At 29.4% G+C, this 21,785-nt stretch overlaps 1 protein-coding gene across 3 annotated transcripts in view; it reads right to left on the bottom strand.

The window, feature by feature from the left end:
* LOC107438869 (NAD(+) hydrolase sarm1) overlaps window positions 1-21,785 on the bottom strand; it is a 120,568-nt gene that overhangs the window by 78,312 nt on the left and 20,471 nt on the right. Inside the window, exon 2 of one of the 3 annotated variants that reach the window (XM_087150316.1) lies at window positions 7,166-7,289. The exons of 1 other annotated variant lie outside the window; for it this stretch is intronic. Coding sequence is in view for 1 of the 2 variants with exons in the window: in XM_087150313.1 (XP_087006439.1) it covers window positions 3,434-3,490 (57 nt within the window). In the remaining variant the exon portion in view is untranslated. Of the gene's footprint in view, window positions 1-3,433; window positions 3,696-7,165; window positions 7,290-21,785 lie in introns of those variants that run through there. One more of the 3 variants, XM_087150313.1, reaches the window with a different exon arrangement.

Raw genomic sequence — 21,785 nt, 5'->3', positions numbered from 1 at the left:
TCCTCTCCTTAAATAGAGATTAATTACGGAAGAAAATATTATTTTTAGTTCCTATCTAAATTAAAGTTGTCTTATTTATTTATTTACTGTTACTCATACATATTCAGGCTTATATATTCAATACAAAAAATACCGCATATGCTTTTCATGCAGAGGAACAGATAACACAAAATCGTAAAGGGAAGAACAAAGATGCGTTCAGGGTTACGGTGAGATTCGAACCCGCGACCACGCTTCCGAGCGTTCGGTGGAATGAGCAATAACCCTTGTCCACAGAAACCTCAAAAGTTACTTGACATTATATTTAACTCATACTTGTCATTCAATTCACTACTTTAGGGTCGGGGTAGCCTGGTTAGTACGGCTTTAGACTCGCATTCGAAAGAATGGGAGTTCGAATCCAGCCGACCGAAAAATTCCCGTGTATTAAATAGTGACTGGTGCACGTTAAAATCTGTCAGGGTAGCAAAGTCATCCAAGTTCCCATAATACATCAATACTTCTGGGGGCACTGATCCAGGAGTTCCTTGGTTTTCTGGATTGGGTTCAAAATTACAAGTATACGGAGTTGAACATTGGAAGTCGTAAACTCAAATTTGGGTCGATTGTTCAACGATGGTTTTAAAATTAAATAAAATTCACTGCTTTGATTGAATAACATTTTAAAGTATTTAATGGTGTCGATTTTTGTATTTTGAATCTTTTGATTTGTTTTCCCATAATAAGGAATAAGAGGAAGTTCTGAATTCGGAAGCAAAGAAAATGCATACTTCTCTCTGTTATTATAAGTGGAATAATACTGTAAATACGAAAAGTCATACGAAAAAAATGACAGTTTGATTCCAGCAATTATACATTTTGTCGAAAACAGTTGCAATCTTATTCTGTCAAAATGTCAAAAAAGGAATTCATTTTAAAAGAATGTTATTCTTGGAATTACAGGATTCTTTTCTTGTTATATCCCTATTTTGAAAACCTTGAGAAAAATTAAAATTAATTATAGTAAAATACCAAAACAGTTTTGAATCGAAATAGCTGGCAAATTAAAGCTTCATGAAAATTCAAATCACGTTGTAAGAGTAAATATTGACTTACGCAGCTGGTTGATGCTCGAGGCATCTTGAAGAAGCCATCTTGTGTGTTCTAAGATGTTTAATGATGCTTATTAAAAGGATTCTTTATTATTAATTATTATGACTTAATTAGCGAGACTTACAGCGTTTTGAATTTTAAGGAGAATCCGTTTCTTAATTAAAATTGAGAGATGCGTAAGTCTGTGAAACAAGCCACGTTATTTTTTGTATGCAATCCGTAATAATATGAATCAAATATTATTTTAAAATTAATTCGAACAAAAATCTTTCATTAATTAACAGTTTTTTGCATGAAAAAGTGAGCAACTGAATTAGTTGTCTTCACTGTTAAATTAATTAACTAACATTTTGTCTGTTCCGGATTGTTGTAACTCATTTTGACCACTGTTGCGAAAACGCAATATTTTCATAAAACGCTTCTCAATGTTTTGTAAGAAATTGTTTTAGAAAAAAAAGTAGTTGGGCATACCTCTAGAAATGCAGATATGTTATTTCGCCTCAGAATATAGATATTTACATTATCAGTATATAATGGCGAACATGATTGCTTTGTTTTTCCAATATAATTACAAAAATCAAATATTTGAGTTATCTGTCTTTATCTCTTTCTAAGAAAAACTTTGTGGTTTGATGATGTAGTTTTTAAAATGTTTTCCATATAAAACCATGAAATTTATTAATTTCTAAGTACTTTATAATAATTTCTTAATGGGACACCTGAAAGTGGCAAAGTGTAAGTATCTCGATCCTGATTGGTTATTGAAACGTAGTATTTGCTAGTGTTAGCAACTGTTCTTTCCATTCTATTTAGAGTAAGCTAAGCTAGTCAAGTATCAATTCTCTTAAATGACATAATCTGAATTCTTTCACAAAGATTTCAATTCCTCCATTTTATATTTCTAATTTAACCCAAAGACAGGCATGAAGACATGTAGAACGAGAAGAAAATAATTAGGCATCGAAGTTGCCAGGTACACAAAATAATATATCACGGTTACAATAATATACATAAGCAAATAATAAATCTAAGTTAAGTAATAAAAGACGTAGCCGTATATTTCAACAGATGCGATGTGTGATACGGCACTGTATATGAACTTGAATTTAAATAACATTTTAACTTATGAGGAGAAACTTAGTTCAACTTTAACGCGCCATTTTGCTTACAAACGATCAGCTGTCTCGTCATAGGTCACATGTGTGGTTATACATGATCTTCATCTTCTTAAAGTGCAAGTATCCAATTAAGATGATTCAGATGGGGTCAGAAATGGATTCCACAGTGGCCTGATCGTAGAGGCACTGTTCCTAGTGAAACACCGAAGACGAGCATCACTGCCTGCCGTCAGTGTGCGGGTAGATGACCACCTCGATCAGTCTGCGTAGAGACCAAGCTTGTACGGTATCGGTCCTCGTTAAATTGCCCTATCATAAAGTGTTCGACTTCGCGTGCAGGTCGTCTGGCTACCAAAGTGCATCCCCTCTGCAGAGCATCGAAAATTGTGTTGGCATGTCTTCGGATTATCCTCAAGGATGTTTCCCAGACCGTCGCCAATAGCCCATTGTTTATCTCTTGTGCAACGTTTTTAAGAGTTTTTGTTGCAAACCGGAGGAATAGTATCTTTGGGAATCTATTCTGCAGTAAGGCACTTACTTAAAACATTAAAAAAGGAAAACGGTAGAAATGAATGAAAAATAGCAAACCAAAACTATTACCATCAAATCTTTAGGGAATTATTTATTAAATCAAAGGGGGAGAATTATTGATTTACTTTATTTTCTTAAACCGTCAAAAACATTTAATAGTTTTTTGTTTATATGAATAAAGCAAAAAGGTAAGTACAATTTTCAGTTCTTCATTTAATTATAAGTTTAAGACATAGGTTAAAATAATCTGTGACTAAGAAATTGCAGATCCCTTAAAAACCCTAAGGCTTTTTTTCAATCACTTATGAATACGTTAAAATAACTCTTTTCGCAAACAGGAGGTAGCAGAATCCCCTGTACTATAGAATCTATGCTCAAGTAAATATAAATTACAAAAATACTCTAAAAATAAATAAAAAATTTAAAGACAGTCGAGAATAAAATGTTTCAATAAAACTGAAGTAAAAAGTGAAAACATTTAGTATACATTTAGAATAGTGACATTTAATATAGTGAAAAGCATTAAAGACATTTAGTATACTTCTCAAATCTTATGATTAAAGCGACACACACAATATGTGGAATTTCTAAAAAGAATTTTATAAAACAGCTTTGCGTGTTTTTAAAAGACATAAAATGAAATTATATAAATAGTTTTAAAAAACGAACTGCAGTTCAAAATCAAGTATTACCTTTTCCACCACAGGTTGCAGGTAAATTGTTGCTTCATTACGGTGACGTGCTGCCATTTTTAAAAACAAAATTCTGCATAGAATGATGTTCCATAGGCTACATTCTATAGCTGATAAACGTATCCCAAATGAAGCACACACACACACTATTATACTTTAACAGAACCCAACAATAGAATGGTTTATAAAAAAAGAATATTCAGAATGATCTTCAGGAAAATATTTTAACGCGCTAGAAAGTAGAAACGGTGGAAGAACTGGCACAGAAACAGAGGAATAGCTCTCTGACGTCATGAATTACGAGAACGCTAAGGAGTTATTTTTAAAATTTCGTCTTGAGCCTGTGACTCAATTTATTTTGTAAAAAAAAAAGGGTTCCTTTCACTTTTCACCCTAGACTGATCACTTCAGTGAAAACAAGTAACACCTACTGTGCTACAAAAATGAAGAGTTCGAAAGAGATGAAGTCATGTCGATAGCAATGAAAAAAATATTATTAAAACTCGTAGAAGTATAAAAGAAAAAAGAAAAGAAAATCAGAAGTTTTCTTCATATTAATGAATAAAAATGGGTTTCAATTTATTTCCGTCCAATGTTGTTCAATACAGAAGAATAAAAAAAAATTTGACTATATCCGGTAATTTAAACGATAATTCACAATTTAGAATTAAATTTGTGACTTATGACAATAAAAAATAGGAAAACTATAGATTCATAACTATTTAAAAAAAAAGGTTCTGAACAAGTTTTTACATTATGAAAATTTTAAAAATTATTAGTGAAAAATAATTTGTAACAATATTTGGATCCAAAACAATGCTCTAATGATCAAAAATAATATGGTGAAGAAGTAGGTTCTATTTTGAACGATCCGATAAATTTGATCCAAAAACTGCGTCTAAATGTTATGTTTTATTTTGATCAGAAATAATGGACGAAAAAGAAGGCTCTATTTTGAGTAAACAATTCAACTAGTTTGATCCAACATAGTACCCTGGTGATATGCTTTATTTTTACCAAAAGTAATTTGCAGAAAAGGAGGGCTCGATTTTGTGCAAATTAATTCGTAAACTAGTAATTCGATCCAAATCCTTGTTTTAATGATAAGCCTTATTTTTACAAATAAGAATAGTTAGAAAAGAAGGATCTAATTTAAACCAAAGATTCAATAAACTTAATCCAAAAACTGTGTCGAAATTTTATGCTTTATTTTGAGCAATTTATTTATAATTAGCAAGAAAAGAAGGCTCTATTTCATTCAATTTTGTTTATAGACTGTTAGGAGCAACAATATTAAGCTTGAAATGAGATTTTTCTTCAAACAATGATGAATTGTACATACTTCGAACGATAAATCAATATAAATAAATAGAGATTCTCAAAGAAATTCGTCACTTTCAATAATAAGAACCATTCTCATTATCATTAATCAGAATTTTATATTTAACGAATATTTTTTAGTATAAATGCAAAATTATTTTTAAGAATCTTTTCGTTATATCATAATTGTGGAATAAAAAATTTTTAACAATCGTTTCCGATCTGTTTGTGAAGAATGTGAAGCAAGAATTTGATTTTCAAAACCTTTCGTTTGTAAACCGAATTTTTTTTTTCTTTAACGTTTTCCTTGTGCAGCTACGCAAAATCAGAAACAAATAAATAAAACATTAAGGTCGTCTAGGTAACAGTTGAAAACTTAATGGAAAAATATTAGAAATTATTTGCATATTTTTAATATAATGAGGAAAATCTCAATCAAAATAAACCATACTGTCTATCCAGGGCCGGATTAACCCATAGGCACACTAGGCACGTGCCTAGGGCCTACGAAATTCAGGGGCCTACGAAAAACTTGGGAGAAAAAAATTTGTTGACAAAAATAGTTTAGCTTTAAAAACAACAAGTGTATTTTGCACAAAATTATGAAGATACAAATAAAAATATAATATTTTTCGGTAATAAATTATTTTGCAGAATCTTATGATCTAATATATTACTTTTTTGCGATTTTTGGATTCAACGAAATCTTGTATTATGCTGTCGAATTCCAAACAACGCAAAATGTCGTATTCAATAGACATAAGTGCGAGCGATGCCAAACGATCTTGATTCATTGTTGAACGCAAATAATTTTTTATCAATTTTAATCTGGAGAAAGATCTTTCTCCTTCTGCATTTGATCCAAGAATCGACAAATATATTCTTAATGCAATGTGAACGTTAGGAAAAGTATTCACAAGTTTATCTTTAATTTGAGCCTTCAACATTTCTTGTGCAGATTTATGTTCATATAAATTTGAAAATAGTAAAAATTCACCTACAAAGTTTTTCTCTAAATCGGATGAGTAAATTTTCACCAAATTTTGCGCTTTTAGTTTAATCTCAGATTCTGACAAATTTTTGTGTAATTTCCTTGTAATTCGGGTCCGATAAAACATCGATTAATGACACTTTTTGGTCGATCCAGAAAACTGGGAAATTCAGACATCCGGGATAGCGATGGTCCCGAGCATCACAGATAATTGGTTCTCTACTGTATAAATATTTCTTGTAATTAATCTCACTATCAATTTCACTGTTTTATTTGCAGGTTTGCTGTTGTATTGTTGACGTGAAGTGTTTACATAGTTATCGATCGAACTAATCATAATGGTATTATCGATATCAACTACAATATCGGCAGTATGTCGGTATTGCAGATAAAGTTCAATAAACAAAATTAAAATCCATAAATCGTAAATTAAAATCCATATTAATAAAAATGTAAAAAAGAAATATGCAAGAAAATTTTAGCATATATTTTGAAAAGAGGGGAGGAGTGGGGGAAGAAGGGGAGGGCCCAAAAACGGCTATGCCTAGGGCCTACGAAAGGTATAATCCGGCTCTGTGTCTAACTATTCAAAACGTGGAATTTTAGGAACAATGAATTCTAATTCCACAAACATAAATAAAATAATAAAAATGCTAAAATAATTCTTATAATCGAGATTTTTTTTAGAAAACTATAGCTAATATAATCGTAAAATAAAAATAAAAATTTTTTTGAAACAATCAGGTTATGAATTTAGAAAAGTACCATAGTTATATGTAAATTATGAAAAGGAGCAAGGCCATTGGAATCAGTTCTAAGGATGCCTCATTAATCAACTTAATTATTCGTCGCCAGGTGGCACTCCTCAAAAACAGCTGCACTTCAAACTCGGTGTTTGAGTACATGAAAAACAAACAGTAAATGAAATAAATGGTAATTGTCGTGAAAGGTAATTTTCGTTACGAATTACTCTGTTGTTTTTTACATGATACAAACAATTACAAAATAGTAAAGAATTACAAGACCTTTTCATGGTTGTTTGTTACAGAGAACTAACAAATAAAAAAATTATTATATTTCAAAACAAATTAATATGCATTTTATTAATTTTAAGTTATCTTTATTGAATATTTCAGAGATTTCATGCTGTAAATAACAGTCTTTTCGTTATAAAATCCTTTTAATCAACACAAATAGTTGTAAACAAAGCTATTTAAGATAATTTTAACTTTTAATTTTAACGAAAATAAATTTTATTATAAAATTTATTAAAAACAAAACATTTTGAAGAATTCTGAAGAATTTCCTTAGTGTTAAATTAACTTACCTTATAAGTTGTTAATGCTTTTAATAAAATTCTATTTACCAAAATAGTAATTTGAAATCTGATATTAAAAATAATAATTAAATCAGATGCTTACCTTCAAAAAATTGTTTATTTTGTTCTATTCCATGTATAAAATCCCTTTGCATTCGAAATCTTTTACATAAACCAAAATCTTAACAAAATCGTTCTATTTTTTTGGTATCATGAATCATAAAAATCTGAAAAGAAAGAAAAACATTATTTTTGAAAAGTACTTAATGAGTACTTAATTATAAATTCTTAAATTCATTAAAAGAACAATTTCCATTAATTATACTAAAAACATCATGTGCATGTAATATAACAAAAGTGGAGAAGTACAGAAAGATTTTCGCTCTTTAAAAATAGTTTATTTCCTCTAAAAAATTATGAAAAGAAATGACTTATTATCGGTAATTTTTTTTTTAATTTTGAAATATAATACCAATTTCATATAATACTGAATCATCACGAAACTGTAATGTTTCTTTATCTAGGAATTATAATTGATAAAAGATCTATTGATCAAGAATTTCGAAAATGTAATACTCTTTTCATTTTTCAAAATAAATTTTTTTTTCCACATTTGTGAAAAGTGTTTCGAATTACAAAGACGTAATCGTAAAATTATCATCCAACGGAATGTAAAAGGTAGATATACGTACTGGAATATAATAACTTATAAAGCTTATATTAAAAGAATTTTTTATTATTTTATGAACATAAAATTAAGACCGATTTTAATGATAAAGGCTCCTTCAACTTAAAAATATAACACTGAATTTGATCTAATGTGGAATTATTGAGAATTTTAAAGACGAGTAAATGTTTCTTTACCTTAGACTTAAAATTGATGACAAATTTTGTAGTGAAGAATTTTAAAAATGTTACACTTTTTATTATTTTCGCAAAATAAAAATTAAAAATATTGCTTAAATCTGTTAAAAAAATGTTCCGGATCTTAAAATTGTAGGTTCTCGTAAAAGAAAGAAAAACATACAGAAATATAATAACACATAACGCATATTAAAATATATTTAAAAATTTCTAAACATTAAATTGAAACAAAAAAGGAAGGCTGAAAAATAATAAAATTTTTAATTGTTTGTTGAAAATAACCTATTACTTTATTTTAAAACATACGCACAGACAATGTGGTGAGAGAAAAAATTTGTAATTAAAATAGTATAAAAGCAAACAATTGTTTAAAAAATTTGCAGTGAGTTTCTCAAAGTACTTTGAAGGAATATGATAAAATTTAGAGTTCATCTTTAAAAGGATAAAAAAAAATTATAAATATTTCACACCAACACTGCAGGCGTTCCAAAAATTTGAAAATCAATTAAAGAAAAAGAAGGAGATGTGATTAATTTGCTTCCTTTTTCTTAGGAAATTAATTATTTTTTTTTTAAAAAAGCTTTAAAATTAATTACTAAGTTCGTCGATAGATGGCTCTGCTATCAGCATGAAACTGGCAAACAATGTTTTAAAAATAAACACTATTCGTAGCAACAACATGGTGCAGCCTGAGGAAAACATATGCAGGTATCCCTGCAAATATTTTAGTTGGATTAATCAGACATGCAGTAGAAAAGATTGTTTTGTCTGTCATTTAACAATGTCATGTGTTGGCGAACTTGGTAACTTTTGAAATTAAGTGAGAATCAATACTATGTTTTTTAAACTGTACGAATCATTGAATATTTCCACTCCAAATTAAACCTTTTTTTTTCATACCATTTACAAGTCTAAAAAGTATTCACGTCCCAAGTGAAATAAAATAAAAAAATAAATTTGATTAAAATAGTTTTTTAAATCCATAATACAACTGTATAATGTCGCTGAAGTGTATAAAAAGTACAATATTAACATGTGCACAAAGCACAAAATATTAATAAATGCTATCCACCCTCAGCCACCAACTGATTCGTCTTCTTAATGTACCATCTGGAGGTTGTTAAAACCGAAAACTAATATTAATACCGAAAAATAAATTCTTGTTACTACTTAATTCTGAAAAACGAAAGGAGAACTCCTTAATTGGTTCTGCATCCCAATTTCAACTGACGCCCAATTGATTTTACACTGACTTATTACTGTGGTTAATGAGATGATAATCGTTAAGCTAATTGACTGGGTCGAGTTTCTTAAACTATCTGATAACCTTAATGATTCGGCGAATAGTCACCGACAATGAGAATAGTAGTTAAATTCGACTTTTAACAGGGTACCGAGTTCAAATTGGAGGCTTTGTTTGAAGGTCGTACGTATTTCCTTGTTTTTTTCTTCGAATTCCAAGCAATTTAGGAAAACATAATGCTAAGGATTCATGATTTGCTAGAAAATTGAGCTGTACAAAAATAACAAATAAATAAAATGAGATACATAATTTCAACCTTGAAATAGTTAGGAAATGTATAACTATCGTAAAATTAACATTTCATTCTTGCAATGTGGGATAAATTATAACAAATAAGAGTAAAAATAAATGCTTAGCTATAAAAAAACAGAATATACGATCTTCATTTTCAAGAAACTAACACAGAAAAGGGGGTTCATTTTAGCAATGCAAATATTAAGTTATCAAATTGATTAACACAATTTTAAATAATTGTACAGTTACATCTATTGTATAATAATTTTTATACTTCTATTTTTATTATAGAGGTACACTCTCATAAACTTATAAATTGTAGAGAATTCGTATGATTCCGCTCATGCATTAGAAGATAAAAAAAGGAATATTTTCTTGTCCTACATTCTCAGAAAAATATGTTACAGCTTGAACCTTTACCTTGAATCATAATATCGTTAAAATATTCTCTTGCCTTAATGTTACTACTTTATTCACAGAAAAATGTGTTAGGATATTCTCATTTTTGAGTAAAGTGCTTAGTCTCAAAAGTGATGAGCCAGGAGAAGTGCGTGTGAGAGATGTTAGTTGGATACGGACAGGATTCGAACCTAGGACGTCCGGGATTATAATAGAATGCTCTAACTACTAAAGTAGTAGATCTCAAGCCGTGGAGACTTAGAAAGCTTTTCTCTTATAAAATCGAAAGCCAATTTTGTAAACTAAAGCAATTCGATAAAAAAATAATAAAATAAGTTACGATAAAAACTAATTTTAAAAATTGAAAGAAAAAAAAGAGGATACCACACCTTTGGGTTTTATTTTTAAATATTTTCATAGCCCTTGATTTTGATTTTATGAATCGAAAATAATTTATTCATTTTTTTATGCCTTTTACAAGATATTACGTTTAGTTCATTCATTAAAAAGCGGAAACGAGTGGGTCCTAACCTTCAGTAGCGGGCGTGGTCAAGATTTTATGAACGACACACATATCATTTCCTCATAAAAGAGATGAATACACAAAAAAAAAGCCAATTTATGAAACTGTAAGTATAGTAAAAAAGTTATTCATTCAATTTATTTTCAAAAAAAAAAAAAAAAAAAGAGTATTAACCCCCACTCAAGAAACTGCATTACACTTTAATAAAATTAGCTGATTTCGAAAAATAGCAGTTTTTTTTCGAGTTTTAAACTAATATCAATAAAAAGAATTATTTGCTAAAATCCTTGATTTACTGATTAACATTACACTACAGATATAATTGTCGCTGCAGACAGCTAAAATTAATTGTTGTTGCTGTTTTTTCTAATGCCAAGCGCCAATACCAGCAAGCCTGCTTAGTGGAATTTAAAGCAGAGGGTGCGTCTCTTGTTTTTCAGTGGCTCCATCTAAGGTCAAGAATACGACTTCAGCCACACACATGTCACAGTCTGTTTATAGGGCGGACCCATTCATATATCCATTCATTCATTCACAGATCGTAATTTTGACTGAACCAGAGAACTATCAATATACAATTTGAGGAATATGGAGGACTTGGTTATTCGACAGAACTCACAACCTCTTGGACAGGAGCCCAATGCCCTACCAACCAGGCTATTCCGGCCTACAGCTACATTAATAAAATTATCTACCGCAATTAACATTTATTTTTTGGCATTAATAGCAAAATTTTCTAAAAATATTCTAAAATTGTATATGCAATCTTGCAGTTTAAAAGAACAACAATTTTTTTTTCTTCTTTTTTTTATTAAAGTTAGAAAAAAATATGAGTGTCTGTGATTTGGAGGCATTCCCCAAATATTTAATTTTCAAGTTTATTTCAGTTAATTGATTCTAAGTAATTTTGTAATACATTTATTCAGTTAATTGCATAATTGGTTCACTTTATGACAGCTTACTGACATAGATTTCATGGACAACCAACGTTAAAGTGAAGCATTTATGCTAAATCTAAGAATGCATGTATCTGCAATGTATAAATATTGCCCAAAGAATTTTTAAAAAACATAAATTATCTTTAAGAAGTTCGAATTTTCAACTAACTAAACTATAAGATTATATTTTCGAGATTTGCACTCATATTTTGCAGGAGAAGAATCCATTGTAAAAAATTTAGTATGTTTATTCAAAATCGATATTTTTCGATTAAGAATCGATAATTTCAAATGAAATCGATAGGATGTAAAAATCGATATTTTTCAAAAGAGGAGAGATTATTTTATTTTTAAAACATGTGTGAAATTTAATTTCAAGTTCATTTTGTTATCACTGTCGAATCAAGACGTAAAATATCATAAAAATAATTCATATTATAAAAATTTAAATAATTAATTATTGTTATTGTAGTTGTTATCAAATTAAACAAGGACTGGAGAGAGGCCCGCATTGTAATTTTAACATCAAGTTTAACTGTTAATAATTTTCGAACTAATATATCAAAGGTTAATTTCTTTTTTTTGTTCCATCGTTCACTCTATTAAGTTTTGTGTACACCGTTGCGTAATTTCAAGTTTCTAAGTCTTATATAGTTGTTGCGCAGCAAAACAAAATTCATCATTAAGTTGAACACACAAAACAACGATGATTTTTTCCAATATAGAGCGAAATAAAAGTCTGCACATATTAATTACTATATTTTAGATAAGTTCCCAGAACATGAATCCAAGATTGTAAACATACAATCACAAGATAAAATTTCTTTTAAGATATTCCATTTTTTATTTTGCACACTGCAATACAATTTTTTTTCATTTCAAAGGTGATCCAAAAGTAGTTTTTTTTACAATAACAAGATTAACAATAAAACAATAATACAATAACAAGAATGTTATTCATTCATTAATTTACTCAGGTTTAAAAAAAATAGTAAAATAACAATTGTAAGAATATTTCTCAAAAATGCTGATTTCGATAGGTTTTTTATTAACTTCTTTACTTTTTGAAATAAAACAAAAAGTTTCCAGGTGATAGTTTGTTTAATACTTTTTCCAATTATTTTTACAATATTTGATGTTCAATTCACTTGGAAAATTTCGACTAGCTAATCAATGTATTAATTGAACGAAAAAACTACCGATAATTTAAACTATTATTAGATATTACTCATAGACACATGTATATACTTATGAGCAATGTTTAAAATTAATAGCTCAAAATTTAAAAAAAAACATATATCTTGTGCCGTAACTAAACAAATTGGTGCATTCTCGAGTTGTTTTACAATACGAAAATATAAACAAATTAATATTTTTGTTGCCTCTGTTAGTTTAAAATTAAGGTTAAATTTTTATCAACAATTTTCAAAAAGATATTACAAAACATTTGTTGTCTGTATCTATTTCATACAAAAAAGTGTAGCAAACTTCTTGTATATCTGATTAAATTTTTCTACGGCTCTCTGAGTCATAGTTCTCGAACTAAAACTAGTTATTTCAAATCAACCTGAACTCGGAATTTTTTTTCGTACGATCGTGTCCTCCCAGCAATGTTTACTGTTTACCTCCATTATTTACAAGTAAACAAAAAACAACTCTTCAAAATAGATGGATTCTAAATCAAACGTAACGTAAACAAAGAAGTATACTTAGAAGTCTAGACTTTTAACTTTTAAAGCTATAAATATTCACGTTTTACACAGATCTCAGGGAAAAAAGTAAACAATTTCAAAACAAGAAAAATTATTACCGAAAATGTCGAAGGAATTCTCTTTTGTTTATTGTTGTATGGTTTGTTTGTGATGTGGAACGGATATTTCTTGTTCGACAAGGGTGAAAAAAATGAAAACAAAGAATCAGTTATTAAACGGTTTGCTTCAGTAAACTCATGGAATTGTGAGTATTTTTGGGTTAAATCATAAAAAAAGCTGAGTACAAATTATTCATTCACACGTATGATAACGTGCCAATATCATACTGCCAGCCTCCTTTCTTTTGCTGAAATTATTTTTATCACGCACTACTATTTACAGCTGAAAAAACTGTTCTAAACTTATAGAAAATGCCATTTTGTTTCGTTTGTTCAGTAATTTAAAAGTTTACTTCATGACATTTTGTAATCTGTCAGTAGTATATTACTGTAGTACAAAAGTTTATTTTAACCTTTGCAAAGATGTTCTAAACTTGTGGAAAGTGCCATTTTGTTTTGTTTCAGCAGTTTAAAAGTTTATTTTAACGTTTGCAAATTTGTTCCTAGCTTATAGAAAGTACCATTTTATTATGTTTCAACAACTGTCTAACATATTATTGTAATACAAAAGTTTATTTTAACTTTTCCAAAGATGTTCTAAACTTATAGAAAATGTCATTTTGAAATTTGTCAGTAGTTTAAATGTTTATTTTAGCCTTTGAAAATTTTTTCGAAATTTATAAAATGCACCATTTTCTTATGTTTAAATATCTATCTAATACATTGTTGTCACATAAAAGTTTATTTATATGTTCTAAACTCTTAGAAAATCCCATTTTGTTATGTTTCAATAGTTAAACAGTTTTTTAAACCTTTTCAAATATCAAAAGAAACTCACAATCAATCAAAGAAACTATATACATTTTTTGTCAATCATATGAATCAAAATCCACGTGCTTTGATTTTTGATACATAATAAATACTTGCTAACGATACGAAACACAAGGTTACGTTTCTTTTTACGTGTGAAGGAAATGTATTGATACATTGTAAAAATTTCTAAAAGAGTACGGTAAAAAGTACCGGCATTCAGGGTGTCAGTACTTTTTATGACAAAATTCATTTCACAGTGGAGTTTTATACTGTAATTTTTACAATAAAATTTACTGAATTACAGTGATTCAGAATATTAGATTTTTTAATTCCGTAAAATTTTACGGTAGAAATGGATTTTATGTCACAAGTACTGATATTCTCAGTGCTGATACTTTTTTACCATAATTTTACAGGAATTGGTTTTTCAGTATGAGTAAGAAAATCTATTTTTTAATACATTTTGTTTTAAGCAATCAAAAAATTGCTTGCTAGTGATATTAAACAATAGTCTATGTAATAGTCAACAGTATTAATAATAGTCTATGTAAAATGAAAAGTTACACATTTATCATATGTTATGAAAGAGGTATAATTTTCAAAAGATGTTAAAAGTCACTTGTTTATCTTATGTTGTAAAAGAGATATAATATGCTATGATAATGATGCTAAAGGAAAAGTAAGATTGTTTGCAAATTATATAAAAAAGAAAAACCTTATTTTCGCCAATTATATGCATTTAAAAAAATATTATTCACGAATGATTAAATATAAATAAATGTTTGTCAATAAAAAGAAAAACAACATAAAATATATATTGTTTAATAATTTAATAAAGAGAAATTTTTTGCTTTGTTGGTCCAAAGTTACTAGACTCAGATCGGCAAAGCGCTTCATGCATTACCATTTACTTCACATGAGTCAACAATTTACGAAAGGGGGACTTTTAGGTAAATATGCAAAATTCCTGAATTCTGAATTTTCAGGGCAATCACATTGGGAAATAATCATATTTGTCCAACTCTACTGAGAAAAAAATATATTTCCTCCCACACTCCTTATTTATTCATTCATTCGCAAGTTGAAAAAAAAAACATCCTACACAATTCAAAAGTTTTTTTGAAAACCAATCATAAAATGACATCAAAATGTCAATGTTAAAAGAACCAAAATGCCCCCGAAGAATATCATAAAACTAAATGAATGAGTCATAAAATAGTAATCCTAAAGTTGTTTCTAAACTATAGAAGTCGGTTCCAAACATTAAACTTTATTATCGTGGCATTATCAATAACTGTCAACTGTAATATTTATGGATTTAACACGGGTAAGTCATAAAATGTAGGAAATATTTCACGCTGAAAGATTGGGAGATATTTTAAGATCATTTTTTTTCACGTGTCATTCCTCTAATTGCTACTTAAGTTGTTCAAACATGGTTTTGTGTGACATGAGAATTATCAATTACAGAGATTCTCAACCTGTTTTACCTCCGTACGCACCTTTCCCACTATTGCCAGAAGATCTTTGTCTACTCTATGCAAGTGAAAATAAAAATATGATAAATTTACTAAACGTGTTTAGTAAATTGTACAACAAAAGGTATAGAAAATGTCGAGAACTACCAAATCTGCAGAAAAAGGGGTTTTCTATTTTAACAAATTCAATTAAAAATAAAATTAATCATAGCAACAAAGTGAATAACCCAAAGAAACTGAAGCAATAAGATATTTCCTGATTAAAAACTTTATTTGCTTTAAAAATAAACAAATAGGAAATAACAGTCCACATGTTTTAAGTACTCAAAAAAGTCACACAGTTCATCTTGATTGCCTAAAATCTTGTTTTATTCATAAAAATGCTGATTTCCCTGTTAATGACGTTAGTTTCTCTCCACTTCTCCATAGCGAGTGGAAATGCATTTGACCCTGATTTGCCTCTCTTGGATTCTGTGGTTTTTTCTCTTTTTTTTTCTCTTTCTGCAACTGGGATTTTCCTATTTTTTGTTTCTCACATTTATTTTGCTATTTTTCGTTGGTAACTTTCCGTTTTACATTTCAAATCACTTTTATTTCTTCTCAGTCACGACTGGCAAGTCTTGAAAATGGGTGTCTGTTTTTGAACGCTTAAAACATGTCGTGTGTTATTTCCTATTTATATATTTTGGATGAGTATCAAGTTTTTAATCTGGTAATAATCATCACATTTTATGAAAAATTTTAGAAGAAAACAAGCACAGCAAGGGGCGTTAAGGTCGAATGTGAAAGTTAATGTTTAAAAATAATCTCATTTGTTTCGATTCTATATATTTCATAATTCTGTAGTCTTTCTTAAAATAACAGGGAAAATTCCTCCCGGTGCTACCTGAGGTAAATACAATTGAAATTTGTGCTCAAATATCGAGGTAACGTTAAAAAAAAATTAAATGAATTTCAAGTTTTTAACGATGAAATGTTCTATTTTCTTAATCTTAAGTAATATATTGAAAAGTTGCCTAAATCGTACAGCGTTTTACAATTAAATTTTTATCAGTCAGAAATCACTGACACTTGAGATATTTTAAGAATATTTCAGTCAGAAATCTCTGACACTTGAGATATTTTAAGAATATTTCAGTCAGAAATCACTGACACTTGAGATATTTTAAGAATATTTCAGTCAGAAATCACTGACACTTGAGATATTTTAAGAATATTTCAGTCAGAAATCACTGACACTTGAGATATTTTAAGAATATTTTAGTCAGAAATCACTGACACTTGAGATATTTTAAAAATATTATACAGTTATTCAGCTACTGTTATTATTTTTTGGTAATAATATTTATTCGGTAAAAGCTAAAAAGGAATTGTTTTTGCAAGGTCTGCAAGTGGTACGACTTAGGAAATCGGTTGCCTGATTCGTACCACCTGCTCTTTAAATCGGACTAACTTCAAAAATTGAGAATATTTATGATTAAGTGAATAGGGAGACCATGTATAGCCCCAAAACAATAAATTTTTAAACTATTACAATTGCAAAAATAGTATTATAAGTTTATAAAATGTAAATGAAACATGATATAACGTGCTACGAAGTTCAGGCGTAACTTTTATAAGTGCTGCTTATTACAACTAATATTTTTGGTATCTGTGGAGGAATACATTTTGTGAGAAATAAGTAGACTCGCTTCTTAGTATAAAATATAATATATTAACAGCTTTGAACAATAACAATAACGTACATATTAAAAACAGGAGAATTATCAAGCAGCAGAAAGAAAACATTAGTTTTCTTTTTTTGTGTTCCTCGTTGCTATGGCATACGAGACTGGCAGTGTTGAGTTGTAGTAAGCAGGTTACCACAGTATCCATAACCAACCTTTCTCTTCTTCGGATTCAGAATGAGAAAATTAGTTCGTTTGAAACCTTCAACATGGAGGATACTGGTACAGATCGCTCCATCAACTCATTTAAGTAACCAATAATTACCAGGTTATTACTTGAATAACTAAAAGGCTCATCAGTTAGATGTTTTTTCCTCACTTTTAATTATATAACGGAAATAAATTTTATCATAAGGAAATTATATTAAATCTCGTTGAAGTTACCGAAATAGTTTCGCATCTTTTCGATTGATTGAAGTATAGATTGATATTCTCTGCTGTCAATAAAAAAAAACAAAAAAAAAAAAACAGTTTGATTAAAATTTGAAGCGACAAAGTAGCTAAATCCCTTAGAGAAGAAGAAGATCATGTGACCTATGACGTCAGCTCCAGCTGATCGTCAATAAACAAAATGGTGTGTCAAAGTAGAGTTCAGATTTTCCACATAAGGTAGAATGTTATTTAACTTGAAGTTAATTAAATACAGCGCTGTATCGCACATTGAATTCGTTGAAATGTATAATTATTTTTCAGATTTATTATTTGTTTATGTATTTTATTGTAACGCGTGATATATTGTTATTTTATGTACTTGGCAACTTCAATGCATAGTTAGTTTGTTTACGTTTCACATGGCTTCATGCCTGTCTTTGCGTTAAGTAAGAATTATATGGTGAAAGAAATATATGGTGAATAATTATGTGGTGAATCATATATGGTGAATCATTGTGAAAGAATCTTTGTGAATGATTATGGAATGTATCACTTAAGAGAATTTATACTTGAAGTTATAAGTTAAGTCGAAATAGAATGGAAAGAACGGTTGCTAACGTGAACAAAGTCACGTTTTAACAACCAATTGGGCTCGAGATACACACACTACGGCACTTGCAGGTATCCAATTGTTGTAGTCTCATTACAAGCCTCGCTCACGTGACGAGAAATAAGGTATTAAATGACAGTTAGTCCAGAAATAGTTCCCATCCAATTTTCGACAGTTTGGGCTTAGTACTGTTAAAATGGATAGAAAATCGACTTGCTCAGTTGTTGAAATTGATACATTGCTCCTAAACTGTACCGGTAAGGCTTAGGCAATATGTTACGTTTAAAACGAAATGTTATTCCGAGCCTCAAACAATATTTAGCTGGCAATGTGTAGAACATAACAGAATAGTTTGCTGAACAATTATATATCTCTACAAAAAGTTGTACATTAATTTAGTTCTCCTATGAGAGCAGAATGCTACGCAGAAAGTTCAAGCATTATATTAAAAACTTGTGAAACTGATTAATTTTAAAAAAAAATTAGCGCAAGCACACAGCGTCTTGTTTCTTCAGCTGAGATCTTCATGTCCAAAAAAGTGCGTTTAGTATACGATACTTCTTTCAAAATCAAAGGTGATGCGATTTAGACAACTTTTCTCTATACAATTACCACAACAATAGATATTTTATAAAGCGTAATTCATAAACTTCTGAACATTTATTTTAAAGTTTTGAGTTTGTAACTGCTTTAAATATGTATCAAACTATCATCTTCTGGAATTCAAACTTAGTTATTATTAATGTTTTCAGTCATCTTTATTCGCTAGACACTTGTATGATCTGTATAATCTTATAATACGTACATTCATACATACGTAATCAAAAATATTTTAAAATATATTTTTCTGTATTTACAATATTTTAATACGTTTTATGCTTTTTGCTTCTTTTTTTATATATCATCTTGCTTGTCGCCCTTTTCTTCTGCTCCGTTAGCAGTAGCTGTATTCCATTGCCATTGGGCTAGCATCATTTTATAACCGACATTGAACTAATTCTAAGTTTAGGACTATCAATGTTCAACTCCGAGGCCAATCCAGAAGACAAGGGAACTTCTGGATCAAGAATTGAGACGTGCAAGACATTTTGATGTAACTAATAAGCATTTGCGTTACATGGGGAAAAAACCCTCGAAAAACTCTCATGGTTAACTCGACAGCAAGGTAATTCTAACCCAGGATCTCTCTACCACTGAGGATATTTTACGTCAGCACTGTGGTCGCTATGAAACGGTAGCGAAATTTGTTTTAACCAGCCACCCCTGGGATTCTAACTTGGTTCACTTCATTGGGGAATGGAACGCTCTATCCCTTAAGCAACAGCAGCTCAGGCTAGCATCATTGGCAGTTTTCTTTATTTCTTTCCTCGAGTAGTGAAAAAAAATTAGTTTCACTAAAAAAAGCGATATTTTGTTCATATGCTTGACGCTAGTCTTTTTTGAGTCGAATTGAAAATTGCAAGGAAAGCTTAGAAACGAATAACTTATAGAAATGAAAGCTTAGGAAATTTAGAATTGCAAGGATATGGAAGGCTGTTTATCAATGATGAGAAGATCGAAATGGCAATTCTTATTCAATTGAAAAATCATAGCTTTAAATTTTAGTTTCTCAATACATCATGAAAAGATAATTGTCGTCGCACTGCTTCCAGGATTCTCGTTCGATGGAAAAATCCCTTGATATGATTATTAATAACATCTTTGGCTGCCATCAACATAAAATTAATAGAAATTACAAGGGCATTATTCATTTATCTCTCATTTAACGGTATTTATTTATTACCCCCTCTTAATGAATTTTTTTTTATTATTGCGATTTTGAAAATTATTAAAATTAAGGATTCAATACTGAAAGGATTGTTCTTATATGAGAATATAAAGTAATAATATAATATTACCTAACTAAGCCATGACGAAGATATATTTTAAAACAGAAGAAACAGGTACTTTTTAAAAGTGTAAATATTACACATAAAGAAACAGGTATTTTTTCGAAGCTCAAATATTATACGGAAAGAAACGGATACGTTTGCAAAGTACGAATATTATACAGAAATGTAGAATGATTCACTGTAATTCGCTTTAAAAAATTGTCATTACAGTGAATTATTATGCAGAAAGAAGTAAGTGAATATATATTAGTTAATTATTATACATAAAAAATAGACACTTTTTCAAATTGCAAATATTGTACAGTAAGAAACATATGCTTTTTCAAAGTGCAAATATTTGCCAGTAAGAAACAAGTGCTTTTTCAAAGTGCAATTGTTATACAGAAAGAAACAGGTACTGCAAAAATATCAAAACTCAAATTTGGAAGTCAAATGACATTTCTGGGAAATAACATGAAGTTCCTTAAAATCTTCTAAAAAGCGGTAAAATTAATGTAAGTTACAGGAAAGTTTTTTTCTTGAAAAAAATTTTTAGACTAATTGACACTTTGTTGTCAATTTGTTTCTCAAGAGAGTCCCTGAGTTTCCTTACAAGAAATTTTTAAAAAAATCATTCCTACAGTTATTAACAGTTCACCACAATTCACAAAGCCAATTTCGAAGGTCAAAAAGGACTCAGACAGTAATCTGTTATTGACATTTTAATTCTATCCCAAATGAGCTGCGGCAGAAATACAGGTAGAGGAAACATTTTATCCCAGACAAAAAACGTGTTTTTTATTCAATAAAAAGAAAGTACCAATTCACAAAGGAAACGACATCTGCACTAAACGGTTTAAAGTTTATGAGGACAGTTATCATGCTTTACAAAGCCGCAAAGGGAGTGGTGGATTCAGTAGATATGAAACTAATGTTCCATCGCCTCTCCAAGGAATATATTTAATAACCTATTAGTTAAAAATGCGTAGGTGCATATATTCACAAAAACTGATGGAAAAAAAATGAGATATGCAAAGCAGAATCGAGTGTTCTTCAAACGACCTAGATCACTTTAACCTGTCAATTTTTTAATAGATGGTAACATTTTGATGTTTTAGATTCAACAATCAGAAGATAAAATGAATTTTGATGGTAATTTAATCTCGTGTGAAGGTAAATATGTCAGGGTATCACCATAGATATTTTATATTCTGAACGAGTTCTTCTACTTAGACTCAGAGTCTGTATGATCGGAAAAATTGGTTCTACATTGAGAAAAAAAAGTATGGTCAAAATACCAGAATATGGTAACATTTAGCGTGCTTTTGGCTCTATGGGAACACCAAAAAGCCGGATAATTTTTATCGAAGGGTTTTGGTAATCTTTATCGAATCACTTTTTAATTTTATATTTTTACTGATTGTGTGGTAATTAGAACTATATAATTAAAAAAAATTTAATTTCCGGTAAACCGTTACCATATTAATGGAAAAATTATGCTCATTTTGCTTTTTGTGGCACTTCTGGTTGCTAACGGAGTGTTCGTAAATTTGCTAAACAAAAGAAATTTGACAAAACAACAATAAATAACAATTGAATTGTCTTTTTGGAACAAACACGTTTAAGTGATTCGTAGTGACATTATCTCAGCTATAATATACAGTTTCTTGAAATTTTCAGCAATATTCCGTAAGCACTAGGTTGACATTCGATGTCATCTGTGTATAAAGGATTTCCTCAGCGACTTTCGTGGTATTTGTCCCATCATCTATAATTACCTG

Source organism: Parasteatoda tepidariorum, chromosome 8, assembly GCF_982258835.1.
Source record: "Parasteatoda tepidariorum strain Cologne lab strain chromosome 8, Ptep-v5.0, whole genome shotgun sequence".
NCBI lineage: Eukaryota > Metazoa > Arthropoda > Arachnida > Araneae > Theridiidae > Parasteatoda > Parasteatoda tepidariorum.
This window is presented reverse-complemented; position numbering and strand designations above follow the sequence as displayed.